This window comes from Ostrinia nubilalis, chromosome 12 (genome assembly GCF_963855985.1).
Source record: "Ostrinia nubilalis chromosome 12, ilOstNubi1.1, whole genome shotgun sequence".
Classification (NCBI taxonomy): domain Eukaryota; kingdom Metazoa; phylum Arthropoda; class Insecta; order Lepidoptera; family Crambidae; genus Ostrinia; species Ostrinia nubilalis.
The window spans coordinates 13459979-13484030 of record NC_087099.1 but is presented as its reverse complement, the minus strand read 5'-3'; the positions used below and the strand labels follow the sequence as shown (position 1 = coordinate 13484030).

Below are 24052 nucleotides of genomic sequence, written 5' to 3'. Positions count from 1 at the left end.
TAAAAATGATACTAATCATAATGAACGTATAGTACCCGCGCACAGCTTAGTGCAGCAGCCGCTAGATAAACAGACTGTAATTTTTTTGTTGGCAAATAAAATACTTTTACTTTACTTTACTTTACTTTAAAATAATTCGTGACACCCAATGTAGTCAAAAAGTTAGATCTAAGTAGTTTTTGATTTTATAATCGAATTATAGTTTCAGGAAAAATGTCGTACAAGTTCATCCCCTCAAGTAAAGGCAAGCCACTGCTGATGATGAATGGCTTTACATACTCACAAAATGCAAGCTCTCTGAACTATTACTGTTCCAAGAAGGATGCCGGGTGTAAAGCAAAAATAAGATTGAGTAAAGACGGAACAATAAAAGAAGCCAATTGCAGCCATTTTCATGCACCGCCAAAATATTTGGTGACACATGCAGGAAATTATATTAAATTGAGTTAAAATGACAAAAAAGCAGTAAAAGTGTTGCACTAAACTCATTGTTTGGAGTATTAGGTTATTCGACTAGTTTGTTTTTTATTTATTTTTGTGATCTACATGAAAACGTGGTACACTTTACTGTCAGTAAAGCAGGCTCGTGACACTAGTGATTTATAGTTATTTAATTTTTAGCGTTCTCTCTCTCATACATCTCAAAAAAGTATAATTTTCAAACTAGTGATTTATGATTTAATGTGAGATGTGCATACCCATAGTTTATCAAGATTGATATTTTGGGTGTAATTATGTCTAGAATTTACCCTTAGATCGGCTATATTTGTCGTAGAATCGATGAAAGGTGAAATAAACGCGTTTTCGAAAAGAGGAAACTTTCTCCTAAGTACTCCTAACGTACTCTAAGATGTCCCTCGCTTGATAAATTTTGATTAAATGATTGTCAAGTTCAGCATATTGGGGATCCGTAATCCAAATTGAGTGCAATGAAGCGATCTTGTACGACCAAGGCCAATTCGACCAAACTTTTATCCGAAAATAACTCCTGCGGGTCTAGACAAAGTGCAAATTATAATCGCAAACCAGTCGCAAAGTGGTCGAAAAGCCCCTTTTTTGTATGGAGTTTTGACGGATTCGATTTTCGATTCGATCAAAAAGTGCGTTTTGTCTAGGGGGGCTGGTATAACTGGCGTCTGGCACATTGACAGTTTCAGTATGGGAAATATGTCAAAACTGACGATTTATTCTGAGATTAACATTTACTCTTGTTTGGTTGAATCCACCCTGAACTGATGATGTCTTGGTAATGAAATAGAAATTCTATTTAGTCCGTCAGAAAGGTAATAAAAAATAATGGGTACTTTTTTTTTAAATCAAGTTATGACAGTGATATTATGTTGACTTGAAATGTGGCGTGACGTCACTTCTCAGTAAAAACTCTACAAGGCGTGACGTCACACAATATTTCAACTGTTCTTCTGTCTGATAGACTAAATATTACAATTTTGCCATTTAGCCAGTAGGCTAACGTTATAATATTGATTACTTTGTTTTTAGTGTTTAATTCAAGAAATGTTATTTTAGGATTAAGCGTGTGTGTTTTTAAGTTTAACTGAGTTGTATGAAAGTTATTTGATTGCTAAAACCTGATGTTAAGTGAGATGCAGTCTAAGATGTATTGTAATAACAGAGCAACAATAAAAATATCACAATATTTATGTGTTGTTATTTATTCATTATTCTGTCCCATTCAAATGTAGACCATTACTTATCTAATGTCGACTGGAGAAAATAGGTAAAGTGTTTCTGTTTTTAATGGCTATTATTGAGAAAAAACTTGTTTGTTTATTTAAGGACGTAGCACACTTATCAACCCGGAAAGGGATCGGAACCGTATCAACTCGATTCGGTCAGTATTCTTTGTATGGAACTCCATAATGAAACGCACACCTATCGGCACCGTCACGTAAACGCCTCGCCTCGCGATTGACAGTGCGCGAAAGGCGATACGGTGTTGATCCCTTTCCGAGTTGATAAGTCTGCTATGACCTTTAGTCACCGTTTCGTTGTATAAAAATGAAAATTCTTGTTACTTTTGTTACAGAAAAAGCAACAGATCACTGCGACAATGTGTCGATTGATAGTGATCAACAGTATGAGATTGAGTATCTTGAGCAAGACGATCAAACATATTATGAGGATATTGAGTACATAAATATAGAGGATAAAGGTAAAGAAATGGAACACAAGATAAAAAGCATTTGCAAGCAACCTGTGTTAGGAAAAGGTGAGAATTTATTGTTTATATTTGACATTTTTAAGTGCTGATTCTTCTTCTTATTGTGTCGACAACAAACCTACACAGTGTCAGCCCATAGCTCCGCTACAAGAGTGGCGTTGTCAGCAGCATTCATTAAATCCTCCTGCCTGCAGTTGCTCGGGCACTCAGGGCACGACATCATTGTGCTGATTGATAATATACAAATACAGCCTGTAGTCTTTTTCTAGCTTTTTACAATGTACTTGTATTAACTGTTCATATTCAGGTTTCACAATCATCATTGATTTTATTAGTGATCAAAAGAGTAAAATTTTCTTTTAAATGTGTTATCTTTTTTCAGTTAAAGGAAAAACTTGCATTTGGAATTTCTTCGACTTGGCTAAAGGTGAGAATGTATACACGTGCACGTTCTGTTCAAAGGAAATAGCAATTTTTCCAAAAAACGTGTACAACTTACGGCGCCATATCAAGACTTGTCACACCAAAGAATTCGAAATTATCATGAAATACGCACCGCCGCATGATTATCTAAGAAAATTCGTCAAATTAGAAATATTTAAGAATATTCACCAATCAATGGATGAATGTAAGTAAAAATGAATTTTTTGAAATGTTTTATTGAAGTTGATCTAACAAAATGGATTGATATAGATGACCCACGCTGAACTGTCCCACCAAACTCAATGACAGGGGGGCGCTACCATCGTTCAACTATATGGTTCATGGCAAAAATCGGAACCAGCGTTCCGGTATTGACGGTGGCGCCCCACTGTCAATGTCATGGATAGGACAGTTCAGTATTTTGGAACTATACTACTGCTCAAGTGCTCAATGCATGACAGTCAGCGTCAAAAAGTTTGTGACAATCATAGTTGTGCAACATCTTTGTTACAACTGGAATAAGTTGACTGTGTTGTGTTGTCAATTATTTGGCCACTTTGGGTGTGACAAACTATTTGATGCTGACTGTACCAGTTGTATTTTTTACATAATAAATTAGGATTAATTAAATTTTTAGCGGCACTTACGTCCGATGAAGGAGAATCAGATGAATCAAATTTCCCAAAAGAGGAGTCTGTATTGGTTTCTTTGTCGGCTGAAGACGAAACTCAAAACGAAGCAGAATTAGACCTTCAATTTGTAGAAGATATTCAAAATATTTGCAAGAAGACCATCATTGGTAGATGTATGTATTACCTACAATTTTATAATACAATAAAATATTTATATACTTACTAATGCGCTGGATGCAGGCCGCTTCTGTTTGGTACTACTACTTACCGGACGGTGTAGGAAATCATTGGGGGAGGCCTATGTTCAGCAGTGGACGTACTATGGCTGAAATGATGATAATGATGATTATTTTGATCAAATACACTCGATATCAAATAAATCGCACCTCCCGCGACAAGCATTTTCAAACGTATGCATCCCCACTTCCCACCAATATTGGCACCATTTGAAAGCCTAGTTCTAAACTTCATTTCATTAAAGGAAAGGGTTTTACCTCAAAAGTGTGTCTTTAGAAGGATCCAGAGTCACTTCTTAAAAAAATAGGTAGTTACGCTTGAGCCAACTTTTATGGCTATAAAACTGTTAAGTTGGGATTAATCGCTACCCATCTGTTAAAGAGGACACGTGTGATCATTATTTGGTTTTATAACCATAAAATTTGGTCTAATTGATCCCAGAGGTAAGCCCAAAGTGAGGTCTTTTTTCAAGTCACATTTATGGTATATGTTAATCATTTATTAAGAAATTAAATGTTTTTCTTTAAGGATATTTATTGGGCTTTCAAATAACAATATTGTTGGGGCACCATGATTGTGTCGGAACAAAATCTTTAAAGTTCGCGTCACGGAAGGTGCGGTTTATTTGATGTTGAGTATATTTCGTTTGTTTCTAGCGAAATCCAAAACCTGCATATGGAACTTCTTCAAACGCGGAAAGGACAATGATTATGTATGCATGTTTTGTTCGGCATCTGTAAAGGTGTACGCGAACTTCGTGAGTAACTTGAAGAGACATCTTCAGTCGCGACACAAGAAGGAATACTTGGTGATATTATCAAGCGCGCCTATGACTGATTCCATTCACCAAAGGCGAAATAGAAATAACAGCGATAGTTGTGCAGGTAAACATATTGAAATATGCAGAAAGATAAATACGTGACTATTCCCACCTCTCTTTCCCACCACTGCAACTCCTGTGTAGCCAGGATCTACAGCTTGACCGCCAATAAAAACCCAACCAATGAAGGTCAAGTTTTTCCCGGGGGAAAGTTAGAGGAAGATAAATAGGGCAAACATCCAGTCATTGAACCGAACACAATAAAACGACCTCATAAACGTAACAAGAAGGAGCTGGATGCAGGCCGCTACCATCCGGTCAATAAGTAAATCATTGGGGGAGCCCTATGTTCAGCAGTGGACGTCCTGTGGCTGAAATGGTAATGATGATGATTAGCAGCCACTGAAACAGTCATATACATAGAACTTTAGTCGACCATAGCCCAATGGAACAAATGGGAGGAAGGCTTGTTTGATGGCAACATATTTTTTTTTATTTTCAGATATTTCCGAGTCATTTGTCAAAGATAACTTTGACCGGCTCTACAACGGGTCGTATTTGTGTAAGCACTGTCAAAGTGTCTTTGAATGTTCTGGAAACCTAAACATTCTGCACTATCACATTCAGGACAAACATCTGGAAATGAATCAAGATCTCAATGAACATGGCGAAATCCAAATGGTCATAGTACAAACATCTGAAGAATAAATAATAATTATGCTGGGTCACACAAACTTTCATTAACTATAACAAACGTTAAATCAGTCAAAATCCGTATAAACATACACGGTTATGGTTATACTTACGGTTAACGAAGGGTGGTGAAAATTAGCCTTTAAAATACTTTTGTTTATATAAAGAACTTTTGTAAATAAAGATTCTATCTAATCGTGTGTGTTATTTATAAAAATTTCAAATTACAAGTAGTTTTATTTACTAAGCATAATGTCACGCTCGCTCTTTATTTTTAGGTCTATACTACGACATAGTGAAGTCTCAAAAGGGTAAAGACCTGATCCTCATCGACGGGTATACATTCTCCTCGTCGAGGACGAGGAAGTTCTGGTTATGTTCCACCAAGAACCCCAACTGCAAGGCGAAGCTGACGCTCGACAACGATGGGAGAATTACCAAAATACACAACGTACATTGTCATAAACCTAGGGTGTATAAGAAGGCATCTGACGGGACAATCATTCGAGTTTGATACGTTTTATTTTTATTAAAAAAAATCAAGAGTAAGCGCGATTAGGTACGCACATAGCCTAATGGTTAAGATATTGTTTATAAATTAATTATAGCATTTATTATTTTGATTATTAACAATAATACTGTAAAGATTTATCGGAATCCGTACAGTAGTTTTTGAAGAAAGAGTATGTAGATTCTTTCTGTTTCCATTCCAGCTCTATTTTTAATTAAGCAACATTAAAAGCTAGGTAATGATGTAAATTATAAAAGAAATTAATTATATTTTAGGAATTATTAAAATATTTGTTTTTTATTGGTGCCTTGTTGATTGGGCAAAGAATTTTATATTGACTTAATTGGAAATAATAACAATGATTTAATATGCAGCACTCAAGCAAAACATCCTGTATATTGTTTTTATCTGTCAACTCGCGTTACTAACTTTAATTTGCTTTTAGAAAAAGGCTACATATTTGTGAAGTCTCGAAGAGGGAGAGATCTCATAATGATGGATAACTATACTTACTCTCACGTGAAACCCTATTGGAAGTGTTCCAGCTACCCTCGATGCAAGGCCAGGCTGAAGCTAGACAAGGAAGGCAATATTACTTGGGTGCACAAACAGCATAGTGCGCACCCTACGCGGAAGTTATTCGTATCTAACAGCGGAACGAATTTTGTCATATAATATTTAAAACCATCATGTTCATGTTGCATTTTTTACAGTTTATCGTTATAAAAGTTTTTGTTGCAAAATCCCGTGAGAGTGATGACTTTTGTCATTTCGACGTATAAGCCAGTTAATAAAGTAATATTACGTCGGTTACCTACAAGGTGGACCGACGACATCGTAAAGGTAGCAGGGAAGCGCTGGACGCAGGCCGCTACCAATCGATCAACATGGAAAGCATTGGGGGAGGCCTATGTTCAGCAGTGGACGTCCTGTGGCTGAAATGATGAAAGTAATATTAGAGGGAAATGTGAGGAATACAATTTCTGACTTCGTGACTTTATTTAGACTAGTTAGATGAATATTTCCAGATTACAGGCTTTCTAGATTCTAGAGCACATGTTTCGAAAACTATACAAGTTAAAGAAAATTTTTACTAATGGGCTGAGCTAGTGAGCGCGTTTAAAAAATCTCTATCATCTTTAGAAAATAAGTAAAAGTTGTGGATTTATATTGAAATTGTGTGTGTGTTATTTTAATGAATAAGAAAAAAGGCAATAAAATGTTTCCTTGATTTTGAGTTACAATGATTTTTGACTAAGCATAAAATTTTTGCAGATATCTTTATCTCCAGACGACAGCACATCAAGTTAAATACCGAGAGATCTTATGTACAACCCGAACTTGTTCGTCAACTCGCACGTGTCAAACTCGCAAGCGCGTGCGAGTCGGCACCTTCCGATTTTTTACCTATTGTTTTTGTAATCAACTCACACGGAAACGATAAGTGACCTCACTTGATTATTTCTAAACTATAAAAGATATCGAAAAACTAGTTACTGATCCTGAAAGTGCTTAACAAGCTTTATCAAACGGTATCAATAACAGATTACAGTATAAACTAGATCTATCCGAAAATTCAATGTTTTCAGCTTCGACGACGAACAAGCCTAACAAGTTTTAAATTACATTTTGAATCAATAAAGATGTTTCAATTACTCTTTCTTTTGCGTAGTTATTATATCACAGATTAACTCATTATTCGAACTATTGAACTTTCTTAATTTACGTATTGCTTTAATTGTTTTGTTAGTTTAACTTAGTTGGCCTTAATTTTTTTTAAGTAATTCCACAAGTTCATTTTCAATTATTATTACTTATTAAACAATATTTTATTTTATCTTCATTTGGCTTTTAAATATGTGTATAAAAAGTTTGTCATGAATCAAATCGTTTTAGGGAGTGGATCACAAGCAGGTTCGCCCAGAAATGAAACTGGATTTGAAATAATTACATCCCAGCGAGGAAGGTCGGTACTACTTCGTGCAGGATACAAATATAATAAACAACGAGAAAATAAAGACGGTTCCTGTATTTGGAGGTGTTCTAAGAGAAATGTATGCAAGGCAAGATTAATTACTTATAGCAATAACTCTATCAAACGAGAGGACAGTCACGACTGTGACTGATTTTGTATCAAAGGAATTGGAGCTTAACTTTAAATACCAAATAACTACCTGTGCCAAGCCGGCCGCTAGAAAATTATAATAAGCCAAATTCTCGAGACATTTAATTTTATATTGTTGTCATGTTGATTTATATTAAAAACCTATCTGAAAAGTATATTCTGTTTTATTTTTAAACTTAAGTTGTTTCAAGTGTTTTGTACGATTCAATATAGGTAATTCATTAAACCGTTTTTGTAACTGACTCTTCAAACGTCAGATTTCATAAACGTGCGAGTTGACGACATAAAAAACGGAAGGTGCAAACTCGAGAATTTAGGCGTGCGAGTTAACGAACAAGTCACCCAGCCGAGTTAACTGCGCACCTGGCAGCCGTGACGTCACATAGACGCTCTGGTACGGACGAGACGAACGTGGTGGGTGAAGGTAGCCTTTTGAACTAAGCGTCACAGACGCAGCGTCTTTAATTTTGGTCTTGTGCCACCAACGCCGCGAACACAAACTCGCTTCGAAAGGCTACCTTTAAGTAGTAGCGGCGTAAGGGGGGGGCGGTGGGGGCGGTCCGCCCCGGGTGCCAGGCATCAGGGGGTGACACAAGTCGCGCAGATTAGTACTCACTGGGGCGCATCTGCATTGCAAGTCTGCGGTCTATGTCATGATACGGGGGATGGAGGGGTGCGATTGTCTTTCAATCTTCGAATCGGTAGTTCACCCCAAAATTCTGGGGGGGGGGGGGGGGGGGGGGGGTACCAGGGGGTGCCTTAGGACTTATGATGGGGGGGGGATCGCCCCGGGTACCAACCAAGCCATGCTACGCCGCCACTGCCTTTAAGACCAAAGCTAAAGGTTAAAGCTAAAGGACGCTTAGTTCGAAAGGCTACCTTGAGGTGTACGGGAGAGTCGAATTCCAGCGAGGTGCGCAGTTAGCTCGATCGGGTTGTGAAAGGGGTGATTTTGATAACCTATATGATGTGCTGACGTCTTCGTACGTATGTGTAATGGTGTTTGTGGTTTATTCACCAAATTCCATTAAGTAGGTAATGTTAATTATCTTTACTTTTGCCTGTTACCTAGTTGCCATTCATATTTCTTCCATGTACGTAATTAATTTAAAAAAAAAATTTTGGTTCACAGCGGGAAAAAGCTACAGAATTGTAAAGTCCCAAAAAGGGAAGGATCTGGTATTGTGGGATGGCTACACATACGCAAAGCTGGGTGCCAGTTACTCCTGGGTTTGTTCCACGAAATACCCCCATTGTAAGGCCAAACTGAGACTGGATAAAGGAGGATTGATTACAGAGTCCTATCCCGTTCATACACACCCTGCGAAGAAACTTTATGTCACCCAAAGCGGCACTGTAATTAGATTTTAAAATGTATTAGATTGTAAGTCTGAATGTGTTGACTCTAACTCTAGATACATAATATTAAATACTTTTAACGAATTTTATAACCTAATCGCAATCGCAAATCGCAGCGCGTTTTTTTATCTGTGTGTTCTTTGTATTTATTGGAATAAAAACCGTTATTTTATTTCAGCGTGTATGTCAAATTGTAATCAGTGTTACTACACTCTCTACTCGTAATAAAAGACGAAGTAACTGCCTCTTAAAGAGTTTTATTTTTAATTGAAATTACCCACTTATATGTTATACATATATTTCTATCTCCACATAACTTACTCATGATCGTATACAAAAAGTCGTCTCATTCGACGTTGGCTATTGGACGCAATGTTACGTTTATGTCACATAGAATTTAGTCCAATGACCCCAAGCTACCCATCCTTATCGCTGGCGCGTAATTATGTTGTTGTCGCGCTCGCACACTCACTGCGGGCGCCCGTCGCACAGTCGCGACAGCAATATAATTACGCGCGAGCGATAAGGATGGGTAGCTTGGGGTCATTGGACAAAATTCTACGTGCTCACAGACCGGGCTTTAGTAGTACATCACATGTGGTATAATACAAAACATGTAATACCTAACCAACAAGTCTCAGGAGTTGCCAATCCTCAACTGCTCGTGGATTAGATCAATTGGAAGGAGCTTACACCAGTTATAATGTTTGCAGGATTGGTCTATCATTGGGTGAAGTCTCGAAGGGGAAGAGATATGATTTTGCTCGACGGGTATACCTACCGTAAGCTTCGCGATAATTACTGGTTGTGCTCCACCTTACAAACCTGCAAAGCCAAACTCAGGCTTGATAATAAACAGGCCATAATTTGGGCCGATAACGCACACTCACACCCGAAAAGAACATGATATAGACGTGCAAATGGAACATATGTTTGTAAAAAGAAAGGATTATAGTGCGTTTTTTTGAGAATTCATCCCATAATATTTGTTAATTCTGATTTTTGACAAAAAGTCAGGAATCAGAATTAACAAATATTATTGACGGTTTTTAAGAAGTTTTTGATGTGTTTGTGTTTAAATAAATCATCTAAATTATGAGTAGTAGAAGGGACTTTTTATTTAACACTATGGAGTAAACCTTTGCATACAATAAAGATTATCTATCAGCCATAGGACGTCCACTGCTGAACATAGGCCTCCCCTAATGCTTTCCACGTTGATCAATTGGTAGCGGCCTGCATCCAGCGCTTCCCTGCTACCTTTACGATGCCGTCAGTCCACCTTGTAGGTGGACGTCCCACGCTGCGTTTTCCGGTACGCGGCCTCCATTCCAGAACCTTGCTGCCCCATCGGCCGTCAGTTCTGCGTACTATATGCCCTGCCCATTGCCACTTCAGCTTGCTAATCCGATTAAGATTATCTATACTTCAATACTAATATTATAAATGCGAAAGTAACTGTCTGTCTGTCTTGCTTTCACGCCAAAACCACTGAACCGATTTTGATGAAATTGGGCATAGAAATAGTATTAGTCCCGGGAAAGGACATAGGATAGTTTTTATCCCGGTTTTTGAAACAGGGACGCGCGCGATATAGTTTTTCTGTGACAGACAAAATTCCACGCGGGCGAAGCCGCGGGCGGAAAGCTAGTAGTGTATATTTTTTAGAATCTATCTCCTAATGTTTGTTTTCTTTTTTTTTCAGGATTGACCTATAAAATAGTGAAGTCACGGATGGGAAAAGACATGATACTGCTAGATGGTTATACGTTTCGGAATATAGCACCGCACCGCTGGATTTGCTCGTCAGTTGGGCGAGGACGAAACTGCAAGGCGAAACTGAAACTAGACCAGCACATGGCCATAGTCGAGGTTAACAACACACACACTCACCCTCCAAGCAAATGGCACATGTGCAATGACGGTTCTTATGTTAAAATTTATTGATGTATTTACGTAAAAAAATTATCAAAATGAGCAGTAGCAGAGGCTTTTTATTTAACACCTTTAGGAGTATATTTACCTTTTCCTAAAACATGGTTTAGATGTAAGAATGGCACATTATGTCAGCATCAAATTAATGCAGGTTCACTTTTACTCACTTTTTTGTCAGGATTGACCTATGAAATGGTGAAGTCACGGAAGGGAAAAGACTTGATACTGCTAGATGGTTATACGTTTCGGAATGTAGCACCGCACCGCTGGGCTTGCTCGTCCACTCGACACTGCAAGGCGAGACTGAAACTAGACCAGCACATGGCCATAGTCGAAGTCATCAACGCACACTCACATCCGCCGGGCATATGGCACAAATGTAAAAGCGGTTCTTATGTTAAAGTTTCTTGACATGTTTGTGTATTAATAAATAAAATCATCTTGTTTTATGAGCAGTATAAAGGACTTTTTCTTTAGCTCTTTTCTGAGTATATCTAAGACCTTTTTCTAGAACATGGTTTACTAGTAGATGTAAGAAAAGTACATTTTCAGCATTAATTAATGAAAGTTCACTTTTATTATTGACTATTTTTTTTGTCAGGATTGACCTATGAAATGGTGAAGTCACGGAGGGGAAAAGACTTGATACTGCTAGATGGTTATACGTTTCGGAATGTAGCACCGCACCGCTGGGCTTGCTCGTCCTCTCGAGCTCGACACTGCAAGGCGAAACTGAAAGTAGACCAGCACATGGCCATAGTCCAAGTCAACAACGCACACTCGCACCCGCCAAACAAATGGCACAAATGTAAAAGCGGTTCTTATGTTAAAGTTTCTTGACATGTTTGTGTATCAATAAATAAAATCATCTTATTTTATGAGCAGCATAAGGGACTTTTTCTTTAGCACTTTTCTGAGTATATCAAAGACCTTTTTCTAGAACGTGGTTTACGAGTAGATGTAAAAATAGCACATAGTCAGCATTAATTAATGAAAGTTCACTTTTATTATTGACTTAATTTTTTTTGTCAGGATTGACCTATGAAATGGTGAAGTCACGGATGGGGAAAGACTTGATACTGCTAGATGGTTATACGTTTCGGAATGTAGCACCGCACCGCTGGGTTTGCTCGTCCTCTCGAGCTCGACACTGCAAGGCGAAACTGAAAGTAGACCAGCACATGGCCATAGTCCAAGTCAACAACGCACATTCGCATCCGCCGGGCATATGGCACAAATGTAAAAGCGGTTCTTATGTTAAAGTTTCTTGACATGTTTGTGTATCAATAAATAAAATCATCTTGTTTTATGAGCAGTATAAGGGACTTTTTCTTTAGCTCTTTTCTGAGTATATCTAAGACCTTTTTCTAGAACATGGTTTACGAGTAGATGTAAGAAAAGCACATTTTCAGCATTAATTAATGAAAGTTCACTTTTATTATTGACTTAATTTTTTTGTCAGGATTGACCTGTAAAATGGTGAAGTCACGGATGGGGAAAGACATGATACTGCTAGATGGTTATACGTTTCGGAATATAGCACCGCACCGCTGGATTTGCTCGTCCGTTGGGCGAGGACGAAACTGCAAGGCGAAACTGAAACTAGACCGGCACATGGCCATAGTCGAGGTTAACAACACACACAGTCACCCTCCAAGCAAATGGCACATGTGCAATGACGGTTCTTATGTTAGAATTTATTGATGTATTTACGTAAAAAAATTATCAAAATGAGCAGTAGAAGAGGCTTTTTATTTAACACCTTGAGGACTATACTTACCTTTTCCTAAAACATGGTTTAGATGTAAGAATGGCACATTATGTCAGCATCAAATTAATGAAGGTTCACTTTTACTAACTTTTTTGTCAGGATTGACCTATAAAATGGTGAAGTCACGGATGGGAAAAGACATGATACTGCTAGATGGTTACACGTTTCGGAATGTAGCACCGCACCGCTGGATTTGCTCGTCAGCTGGGCGAGGACGAAACTGCAAGGCGAAACTGAAACTAGACCAGCACATGGCCATAGTCGAAGTTAACAACACACACACTCACCCTCCAAGCAAATGGCACATGTGTAATGACGGTTCTTATGTGAGAGTTTATTGATGTATTTGAGTAAAAAATAAATCATCATAAGGAGTAGAAGGATTTTTTATTTAACACTCTTTGGAGTAGGTATACCTTTTTGAAATCTGCATTATTTTTTTATTACATTATTAGCAAAGTTTACATTATTGAATTTTTATAGGTTACCAAATGGTCATGTCCAGGAAAGGCAAGATGTTGGTGTTAGTTGGAGGGTATACCTTCTCAAATACCTCCAAGTTTCAATGGATGTGCTCGACGAGGAATCCGTCATGTCGAGCCAAGCTGACGATGGTTGACGGAGTTATCGTCAGCATAACCAATGAACATTGTCATCCCAAAAGATCTTACCGAGATACTATAATAAAGTACTAGAGTTAAAATACCGATTACCGGTGCACCTACTATCGTACATTTCACGGTATCGTGGATTTAGATGTAAGTTAATTTATAAATATGTATAATAAGAGTAAATGAAAAAAAAAAGAAATGACATAACATATTTATGAGATATAATGATGACGGAACATATGAATAAGAATGCCTTAAGGCAGTAAGTTCGCCTAATGTTAAAATTTTGGCATTAAAGTATTAAATAAATAAATAAATATTTTTCATTACTTACCCCTTGATTTAAAATATTATAAAACTAATGTGGCTATCGTGGTATATTGCCAACAGACCAGCCGGACTATGATGCGCGCTGTGATAAAATCTTATCGATGATTTTAAATCAAATCAAATATATTTATTTTGCGAACATGGGTATTACAATTAGGTGTTACAAGTATTAAGCGACAAATGTTTACTGCGTAAAAGCGATAAAATGGCGCGGTAAAATTGACTTATTTCACTATTCCCCGTTGGCAATCCCAGTCAACGCCAATTGGAGCTTATAATGGGGAATAATGAACTAAAAAGTTAATTAATCCGCGTTATATTAGGATTTTATTTTTAACGTAATGGGGATTAATGAACTAAAAATTAATGAAATATAAGCTCCAATTGGCGTTAACGGGGATTAGTGCACATAAAGTTCACTAATAGTGGAATAAGCCGGTAAAATTTTATCACGGCGCGCATCCCAGGCCTACTGATTTGGGTCTCGGAAATATTAATTAAATAAAATGTTATTTCCAGCTATTGAAAAATCTCATAACATGAAAAAAAGTGAGCACAAAATTAGCAACAAAATATTATCGGGATATAAGTGTGAAGTATGTCCAAAAAAGAAAAATAGAAGATCCAAAAAGTCTTGTAGTTTGTGTCATCAAACACTCTGCACCGAGCACGTGAAATTTTTGTGCCATGCCTGTTATACGAGGTATATTTGAAAACACTTGGTTCTCTGATCTATGAGAATTTTAACCGTAATAAAAAAATAAATTTAAGGTGGATTTTGTATATAATTTTTAATTAAATCAATACCCGATGACAACAGAAACACTTATGGGTGATATATCTGACGCCGTGAAATTGTGAACTCTGTCGGTTTATAATACAGTGTGAGTCACGTTAAAGTGTACATATGAAAATAGATGAAACTAGACCTATTTTTATCGACAAAAAAGAGGTCAAAAAATTTTTGAGATTTTTTTTTAATTTTTTATAGAATTTTTTTTCTTCCAATTACATATTGTAAAGAAAACGTAATAACTTTTAAACTAAGCGGTATATCCTGATAAAATAAAAACAGTAATAATGCTAAATAACAGGCAATACTAAAAAAAATACATAAAATACACAAAAAAGGCCAACAAATAATAAAAAATGATACTTTTTGGAAAAAATCTGCTTTTAAATTCGTGTTTTTTTTGGTTATTTGATAAATGGCAATGCCAGATTTTGTATGGAAGGTGGCGTCTTTTTTTTTCGCGCGGCCATCGACCAAACTTTGTTTTTTGATTACAAAGTAGTGTAATAAACCAAACTTACTATGGCATGTATACCTCTAAACGCAGTCTGAACTGAGTAACGAGCATTAGAAGTTTAATGATTTTCATACTAGATTTGCTTTTTGCGCGCAAGTTTTGTAAGAAATTGCAACAAAATATTGCGCTATTTTTTTATTGCGCTCATTCTGCTGCATACTGATGTCTGGAGCCTTTAATGGATGGTATTGTTTGTTTACACATACAATGTCATTATTTTGTTGCAATTTCTTACAAAACTTGCGCGCAAACAGCAAATCTAGTATGAAAATCATCAAACTTCTGATGCTCGTAACTCAGTTCAGACTGAGTTTAGAGGTATACATGTCATAGTAAGTTTGGTTTAGTACACTATTTTGTAATCAAAAAACAAGGTTTGGTCGATTACCGCGCGAAAATAAAAAGACGCCAATTTCCGGCATTGTCTTTTCTACAAAAAATGCCCCTATAACCGGTGGTTTTTATTACTTTGTATTATTCTCTATCGTATTACCTTCTAAAAGTCGCATGTCTCTATCCCTATCACAACGTTTGCAATGATCGTTTGAACTAAGCCTCTCCGGGCGCGCCATTCAAAGCTTCGTCAACAACGAAACTGAAAATGGCTCTAGATTTGTAATTTTGATAAAGACAAGTTAGATTTCAAATAAAAACAAAAGATTTCGAAGTAAAATAAGCATTTTAGTTAAAATTAAAATTGTCTCTATCTGTAGCGGAGAATAATGTTGTGGCAGGCCTTTGTTCAAACGATCATAGCAAATGTTGTGATAGGGATAGAGACATGCGATTTTTGGTTTTACAAAGATAATACGATAGAGAATAATACAAAGTTATAAAAACCACCTATTATAGGGGCATTTTTTGGAGAAATTTATCAAATAACCAAAAAACACGAATTTAAAAGCAGATTTTTTTTTAAAAGTATCATTTTTTATTATTTTTTGGCCTTTTTTGTGTATTTTATGTATTTTTTTAGTATTTCCTGTTATTTAGCATTATTACTGTTTTTATTTTATCAGAATATACCGCTTCGTTTAAAAGTTATTACGTTTTCTTTACATTAAGTAATTGGAAGAAAAAAAAATTATATGAAAAATAAAAATAAAAATAAAAAAAAATGACCTCTTTTTTGTCGATAAAAATAGGTCTAGTTTCATCTATTTTCATATGTACACTTTAACGTGACTCACACTGTATTATAACACGTGAGTTTATAAACTAACGGTGGATTTGGTTAGGTTAGAATACGATTACAAATTGTACTTTATTTTATTTTTATTTATTTATTTATTAACACCAACAAGACATACACCATTTTAGACAATATTATACATGCTTATATAATAGGTTAAGTGCTATCTTAATTATAGGCGTTACACAAAAGAAATTGAATTAACGTATACTTAATATGACAGGTCACAATTTCACGGTGACATATCTTTGTTCTAACTTCGTTTAAGGTAGAGATGGTCTCCAAAATGCACTCCATCATAAAACTTTTTAACAATGAGTTCCAAGTATGACCTGAATAGTAAATTAATAATTAAATTAAAATACCAATAAAATTGGGCTTATTCCACTATTCCCCGTTGACAATCCCCGTCAAATTTTAACGTTAACGGGGATTAGTGAACAAATAGTTCACTAATCCCCGTTAACGCCAATTGGAGCTTATAATGAGGAATAATGAACTACAAAGTTCATTAATCCCCGTTATATTAGGATTTTATTTTGAACGTAGTGGGTATTAATGAACTTTTTAGTTCATTATTCCCCATTATAAGTTCCAATTGGCGTTAACGGGGATTGTCAACGGGGAATAGTGGAATAAGCCTAAAATTGTAAGGTATTCTTATCATTAGATCCGCGTCATTAATGTAGGTAAATGAAAAATCTTTATTCAATTTTGACCAATATTTGGCACATTATGAACATCAAAATAAATAAAAAAATATTACCTTTTTCCCTTCTCCCTCCTTTTGGTTCTTTTCTTACCACCGCTTCGAGACAAAAATATTATGGCAAGTGCTGAAAAGAATAATTATTATTATGATCCAATCACTGTAACAGTATATTATTTTTGTTTCTTACAGACATACCTTATGAGGTGATCAAGTCGCAGAGAGGGAAGGACCTCATACTGATAGGAGGGTATACGTTCTCAAGCACAAGTAATACTTCGCTTAATTGGGTGTGTTCAGCGAAGGTCCCCAATTGCAAGGCGAGGTTGAAGAGGCGCCATGACGGAAGTTTCGTATATGTGGATAACCAGCATAACCATCCGCCCAAGCAATATATGAGGCTAAAGGATGGCAAATACATTCGTGTTTAAATCTCCATTAATTTTATTTAGAAATATTAATTCTACAATTGAAATCAATTCATATTTTTATTTTTTTTTAGTTTTAAAAAACGTTATAATTTATGTCTAATTTTGTGTTGGGTGTTGTTATTCCTTAATAAATAAATCAATAAACGTTGTTCCTTTTTGAGACGATAATAAATCACCACAATAATACTAAAAATTACAAGTACAGGTCTGTATGAAACAAATAATTTACTGCAAGTGCTTGACCAGACGTGGGTGCGGGGTGTTGTCAGTATTCAAACTTAAATGAAATCTTAATCAAGTGTCCATAGTGAGTCTGAGTAGTTTGAGTACAATCCAATTGAGCTAACTGCGTTCCTAGCTGAAATGCGACTCCCTCGCACTTACCCGCACCGCACACCTCCCGCGATAAACCCGTCCGTACCAGAGCGTCGATGTGACGTCACGTCCACCAGCTGCGCATTTAACTCGACCAAGTTGTAAGTTTGCAGCATGGCCAAGCACTTAGGCTGGTTTTAGTGTCACGCGGACCGTCCGGTGCGGACCCGCTCCGCACGGCCAATCTGTATGAACTTCTAGAGAGCGTTTTAAAGTAATGCGGTCCGGAGGAAAAATCGGCTGTGCGGAGCGATCCGCACTGTCAGTCCGCGTGACACTAAAACCAGCCTTATAGTAAATTATTTGTGCTTCTTACAGACATACGTTATGAGCTGGTTCAGTCGCAGAGAGGAAAGGACCTCATTCTGATAGGAGGGTATACGTTCTCAAGCACAAGAAGCAGTTTGACTCATTGGGTGTGTTCAGCAAGGGTCCCCAATTGCAAGGCGAGGTTGAGGAGGCGTCGTGATGGAACATTGACGTTTGTTGATAATCAGCATAATCATCCGCCCAAGCAATATATGAGGCTAAAGGATGGCAAATACATTCGTGTTTAAATCTCCATTAATTTTATTTAGATATTAATTCTACAATTGAAATCAATTTATATTTTTAATTTTTTTGCTAATATTAGCTAATTTTGTGTTGGCTGTTGTTATTCCTCAATAGGTAAATAAATCAATAAAACGTTGTTCCTTTTAGAGATGATAGTAAATCACCACAATAATACTAAAAATGACTAGTACAGGTCTGTATGAAACAAATAATTTACTGCAAGTGCTTGACCAGACGTGGGTGCAGCGTGTTGTCAGTATTAAAACATAAATGAAATCTTAATCAAGTGTCCATAGTGAGTCTGAGTAGTTTGAGTACAATCCAATTGAGCTAACTGCGTTCCTAGCTGAAATGCGACTCCCTCGCACTTACCCGCACACCTGCCCGCGTTCGCCCTGTCCGTAGCAGAGCGTCGATGTGACGTCACGTCCACCAGCTGCGCATTTAACTCGACCAGGTTGTAAGTTTGCAGCATGGCCAAGCACTTAGGCTGGTTTTAGTGTCACGCGGACCGTCCGGTGCGGACCCGCTCCGCACGGCCAATCTGTATGAACTTCTAGAGAGCGTTTTAAAGTAATGCGGTCCGGAGGAACCGCTCCGCTCCCTAGCAGTTCATACAAATCGGCTGTGCGGAGCGAGCACTGTCAGTCCGCGTGACACTAAAACCAGCCTTATAGTAAATTATTTGTGCTTCTTACAGACATACCTTATGAGCTGGTTCAGTCGCAGAGAGGAAAGGACCTCATTCTGATAGGAGGGTATACGTTTTCAAGCACAAGAAGCAGTTTGACTCATTGGGTGTGTTCAGCAAGGGTCCCCAATTGCAAGGCGAGGTTGAGGAGGCGTCGTGATGGAACATTGACGTTTGTTGATAATCAGCATAACCATCCGCCCAGGCAATATATGAGGCTAAAGGATGGCAAATACATTCGTCTTTAAATATCCCTTCATATTATTTAGATTATATAAAATGTAATATTCTTCAACTGAAAATTTTGTGTGGGCTGTTGTTATTCTTCAATAAATCAATAGGTAAATAAAACGTTGTTTCTTTTTGAGGTTATAATAAATCAATACAATAATACAAGTTACAGGTTTGTAAGAAACAGAAATTATTTACTGATATTATAATAAGAAATGAAATTATAATCTCAAGTGTCTAAGGCAGGGGTGGCCAACTTGATTAGACATAAGACCTACTGTTTACTAACGAAACCCTGGGCGATCTATTACTTACATACTTCTTGAAATCTTAAATGAAACAGCATAGTTTAGTACACAATTATGTAGTATTTTTTGTCTTGCCACGATCGACTGGACTAATATTCGCGATCGACCACCCCTTCTAAAGGCACGTGAGCGCCACTGTGGACTAGTTAGAGTACAATCAAATTGAGCTAACTGCACACCTCGCTGGAATGCGGAGGCTTCCGGCGACTGGGACCGCAATTAACTGGGACCGCGGTCCCAGTCGCCGGATGCGTAAAAATTAAATAATTTTCTTCCGGCGACTGGGACCACTCATAGATAACTTTAAAGAAAATATTATTCAATCCAAAATCGGTACAGTACTAAAATCCATGAGTGGTCCCAGTCGCCGGAAGAAAATTATTTAATTTTTACGCATCCGGCGACTGGGACCGCGGTCCCAGTTAATTGCGGTCCCAGTTGACGGAATCCTCGAATGCGACTCTCCCTCGCACTTACCCGCACACCTCCCCGCGTTTGCCCTGTCCGTACCAAAGCGTCGATGTGACGTCACGGCCGCCAGGTGCGCAGTTAAGTCGACCGTGTTGTACCTCCGCGTGTGTAGTTTGGCAAGCACTTATAGTAAACTAGCAGCCGCCCGCGGCTTCGCCCGCGTGGAATTTTGTCTTTGTCAAAGAAAAACTTTATCGCGCGGGGCCCTATTTAAAAAACCGGGATAAAAACTATCCTGTGTCCTTTTCCAGGACTCAAACTATCTCTATGCCTTTCATCAAAATTGGTTCAGTGGTTTAGACGAGAAAGCAAGACAAACAGAGTTACTTCCGCATTTATAATATTAGTATAGATAGTATAGATTACCTGTGTTTCTTACAGACATATCTTATGAGCTGGTCAAGTCGCAGAGAGGAAAGGACCTAATTCTGATAGGAGGATATACGTTCTCAAACTCAAGGATATGCGGCAAGACGATTCTTTGGGTGTGCTCAGCGAAGAGTCACTGTTGCAAGGCGAGGCTGAGACGACGTCCTGATGGAACATTGGTGTCTGTGAATAACCAGCACAACCATCCGCCCAGGACGTATATACGGCGAAAGGATGGCAAATTGATTCGTGCTTAAGGTTCTATACTAGTGACAAAATAATTATGTTATTTAGAAATACATAAAATAAAATGTTTTGTCTTCTATTTTCTCTCTTTTCTTTCTCTTTGCATCTCCGTCAGCAGAGCTGTACTGACAACAAAGGGCCTCGCTGAAAATCAGTTTCGAGACAGGCATTGCGGTCACAATTTATGTTGAGCGAGCCTTTTTTAGAGGGGAACAAGCAGTTGTATTTGACACGCACGTATTCACAAATATTACTATGAGGTGTCACAGTGCGTGTGACACACGAACCAATCACAGAGCTCTATTCAACGCTGTGTGTTCGATTTTCTGCTTGACTTAAGCAAGCATCGTTTGTGAATACGGGTGTTATTTATTATCTTACTCTGTGTGTATGTCTTGCTTCTCGTACCGTCGTGTCAAATAAAAATTATTCTTCTCTATATTCTTCAATTGTAACTAAACTTTTCATTTTTAGATGACAATAAATTGCTATACAACAATACTTATTACATGTCTTTCATTTCAAATTACTTTTGTAGATCCTAGGTTAAGTATTTACAATTTTAATTAAAATTTAATTAAATTTTAAATTTACATTCAATTGTTCTCAGTATTAAAACAGTTTTTTTAAATTTCCAGACATTGTCTACGAAGTCGTCCGGTCACGGAAGGGGAAAGATCTACTCCTAATAGACGGGTATACCTTCAGCAAGACATCAGGGAGCAAACACACTTGGGTGTGTTCGGCGAAGGTTCCCGACTGCAAGGCGAGGGTGCGCTTGGAATACGGCGAGCTGACCTTCGTCGACAACAACCATAACCACAAACCGTGCAGAAAATACGCTCGCATAGAGGAGGACATTATAGGTAACTATTATACAACTTGTTTTCCATGTTCTACTAGAGACTGTTGATCATGCTGTCCTGGGTTCGACTAACGACACAACAATTAATAAACACTCTGTAAACACCTACCAATAATTCTAAAAATCTTATGTCTAATCAAGTTGGCCACCCCTGCTGTATGCGATGCGGTCTGCGCTCAGGCCAAACCCAAAATGAACGCAGCCCGCATCATGTATGAACAACATTGTCAATTTCTATACATTTTGTATTGATGTGATCTGACAGTCCGAGCACGAGCAAAGGGCGCAAACTGACAAGTGCGGGCTCATTTGACCTGTCCACAGACCGCAGAACACATCTAGCGTAACAAATCCTTTACAAACATATTTTTACAGACGTTCCCTACGAGATGGTGAAGTCGCTGAGAGGCAAGGACCTAATCCTCATAGAGGGCTACACCTTCAGCCGTACCAGCAACCATGCGATCAACCACAACTGGGTGTGCTCTGCGAAAGTTCCCGATTGCAAAGCAAGACTCCGCATACGCGACGGCGCCATCACTTTCTTAGTCAACGATCACAACCATCCACCAAAACCACGACCAACAAAATCAAGGTCAAAAGATGATAAGTTCAAACACATCAAAATCGAATTCAATCGTGGTTTCTTGAGTGAAAAAGATAAAGAGGAAGAAAGCGACTGACTGCCACACACACATTATAAAAACTCCGCTGTCGCGCTGCTGTCGCGCTTCTGAAGGGGAGTATAGACTACAACATTTTCTTGACCATTTCTATGTAATGTAACATTCTTCTTACCAATGGTACATTATAGGTGAAATGTACGACGTTTAGTTCGTGAATGGGTTATACAATAGAACATTATTTTAAAGCGGCTCTAGTCTATACTCACCTTGTCGACCTATTGTGTAAGCGGTCTAATGGTTTATATTAAGGTTAATTCATAGTGCTATTTTTTGTCTGTGTACTTATTAATGTGGAAATATTTTTTTGATTTGATTTGATTTTGAATAAATAAATAAAATAAGTGTGTATTCTTCAGTATTTTATTTGTATTGTACCTCCAGTTTCAGAGCTATACGAAAGTTAACGATTGATTTAACGAAGAACGAAGAGTTGTACCTACTATTCGTCATAACTAAATCTAAAAAAAAAAGTTGTTTTTTTAAATGCCTTAAATAATATTGTTACTGTCTAATAGCTTCAATTCTACGTTTGTCGCGCAACGTCTCTTAAGCCGGTTTCCTATAATACTTATCCAAATCCGTCCTTCAAAACTGTAAATTTCAATCAGTTTTCGATCATATCCATAATTTTTTATCCTCCATCGACCAAAAACATATTGAAATTTAACAGCTGACGGATAGATTTGGAGAAAGATTGATTTATAGAAACTGGCATTAGTCAACAGCAAAACTGGTGTCAGATTAAATTGTCTACTGTTTATTTATTGGTCCATCTCAATACTTGCATGTTCGTTAAATAGTTTGGAGTCTATTGAAATCGTCTTTGCCTAGTTATTTAATTTTTAGCTTTAAGAGTTGCATCTCAAACTAATCTTTGCCTGTTTCGACACTATCCTCAATGGCATTTGTTGTAATAATTAAAATTTTTAGGTTACAGTTTCATTCGTGGGGACAACGCGCGTTCCAAAAACGATATGCTCCTATACCAAGGATATACCTTCTCCCAACAGCACAGCAAGAGGCACTGGTACTGCTCCAAGAAGAAGACCGGGTGTAAGGCTAGAGTTCGAATGTCTGACAGTGAAATCATCTTTAGTTATAATATCCATACACACCCTCCCCCAAAACTCTGCTTCTATTGAACTGCTTTATTATACTGGTGATTGTCTTCTCAACTCGTCTGGCCAACGTGAGGAGTGTAAGCCAAATCCTCCATTTCATCATCATCATCCAAGCCATAGGACGTCCACTGCTGAACATAGGCCTCCCCCAATGCTTTCCATGTTGCCCGGTTGGTAGCGGCCTGCGTCAAGCGCCTTCCTGCTACCTTTACGATGTCGCCGATCCACCTTGTGTGTGGATGTCCCAGGCTGCGTTTTCCGATCCGATGATTTAAAGTGTTTTTCATTAAGGACGGGTCGATTCTGATCTGACAGGCTGTGGTGGCCTGGTAGGTTCTATTGCTGTTTGTATTAACAACATTTTGTGGGTTCGAGGCCTGTCGGCCCGAGGTCGGATATATTCATGTGACATATTGTGGATGATGATGATAATGATAAATCGCTGGTTATTCGTATACTATAATGATCTAGGTATGGCAATTGTGACTGCCTTTATTATGTGAATACCATACACTTATCAGTATTAGTACTGCGTTATTATTGATAATATATTTTTTTAATAATTAATAATACTCGTAGTAAAAACCTCAATTCCTTATGAAACACTGTGATTAATTAAATGTTGTTTTCCTTAATGAAACAGTTGAACTACGAAATAATAGAAATGACTAGTCTAACGTTAAATAAGTATAATTTAAAATAATCATTTAATAATTATCTTTATTTAGCGTTTCTATTTATCTAATAAAATAAAGACTATTTTCTTTACACGATGTATTTAAGAGATTACTTAAGTAAATACTAATATTAATTTCATCAATAAATAATATTAATGTTAATTGATGCGATTGTATGCGATTCAA

At 37.4% G+C, this 24052-nt stretch overlaps 1 protein-coding gene and 1 long non-coding RNA gene across 2 annotated transcripts; both read left to right on the top strand.

The window, feature by feature from the left end:
- The first annotated feature begins 2004 nt into the window (after positions 1-2004).
- Positions 2005-5148, top strand: LOC135076979 (uncharacterized). The gene is made up of 5 exons (XM_063971512.1): positions 2005-2230; positions 2565-2810; positions 3243-3410; positions 4131-4358; positions 4797-5148. Exons 1-5 carry the CDS (start codon positions 2020-2022, stop codon positions 5000-5002), a joined length of 1059 nt encoding a protein of 352 aa, XP_063827582.1. The 5' UTR covers positions 2005-2019; the 3' UTR covers positions 5003-5148.
- Positions 5149-5269: 121 nt separating this feature from the next.
- Positions 5270-6729, top strand: LOC135076562 (uncharacterized). The gene is made up of 2 exons (XR_010258302.1): positions 5270-6303; positions 6458-6729. It is a non-coding gene; the product is annotated as an uncharacterized LOC135076562 (long non-coding RNA).
- The last annotated feature ends 17323 nt before the right edge of the window (positions 6730-24052 follow it).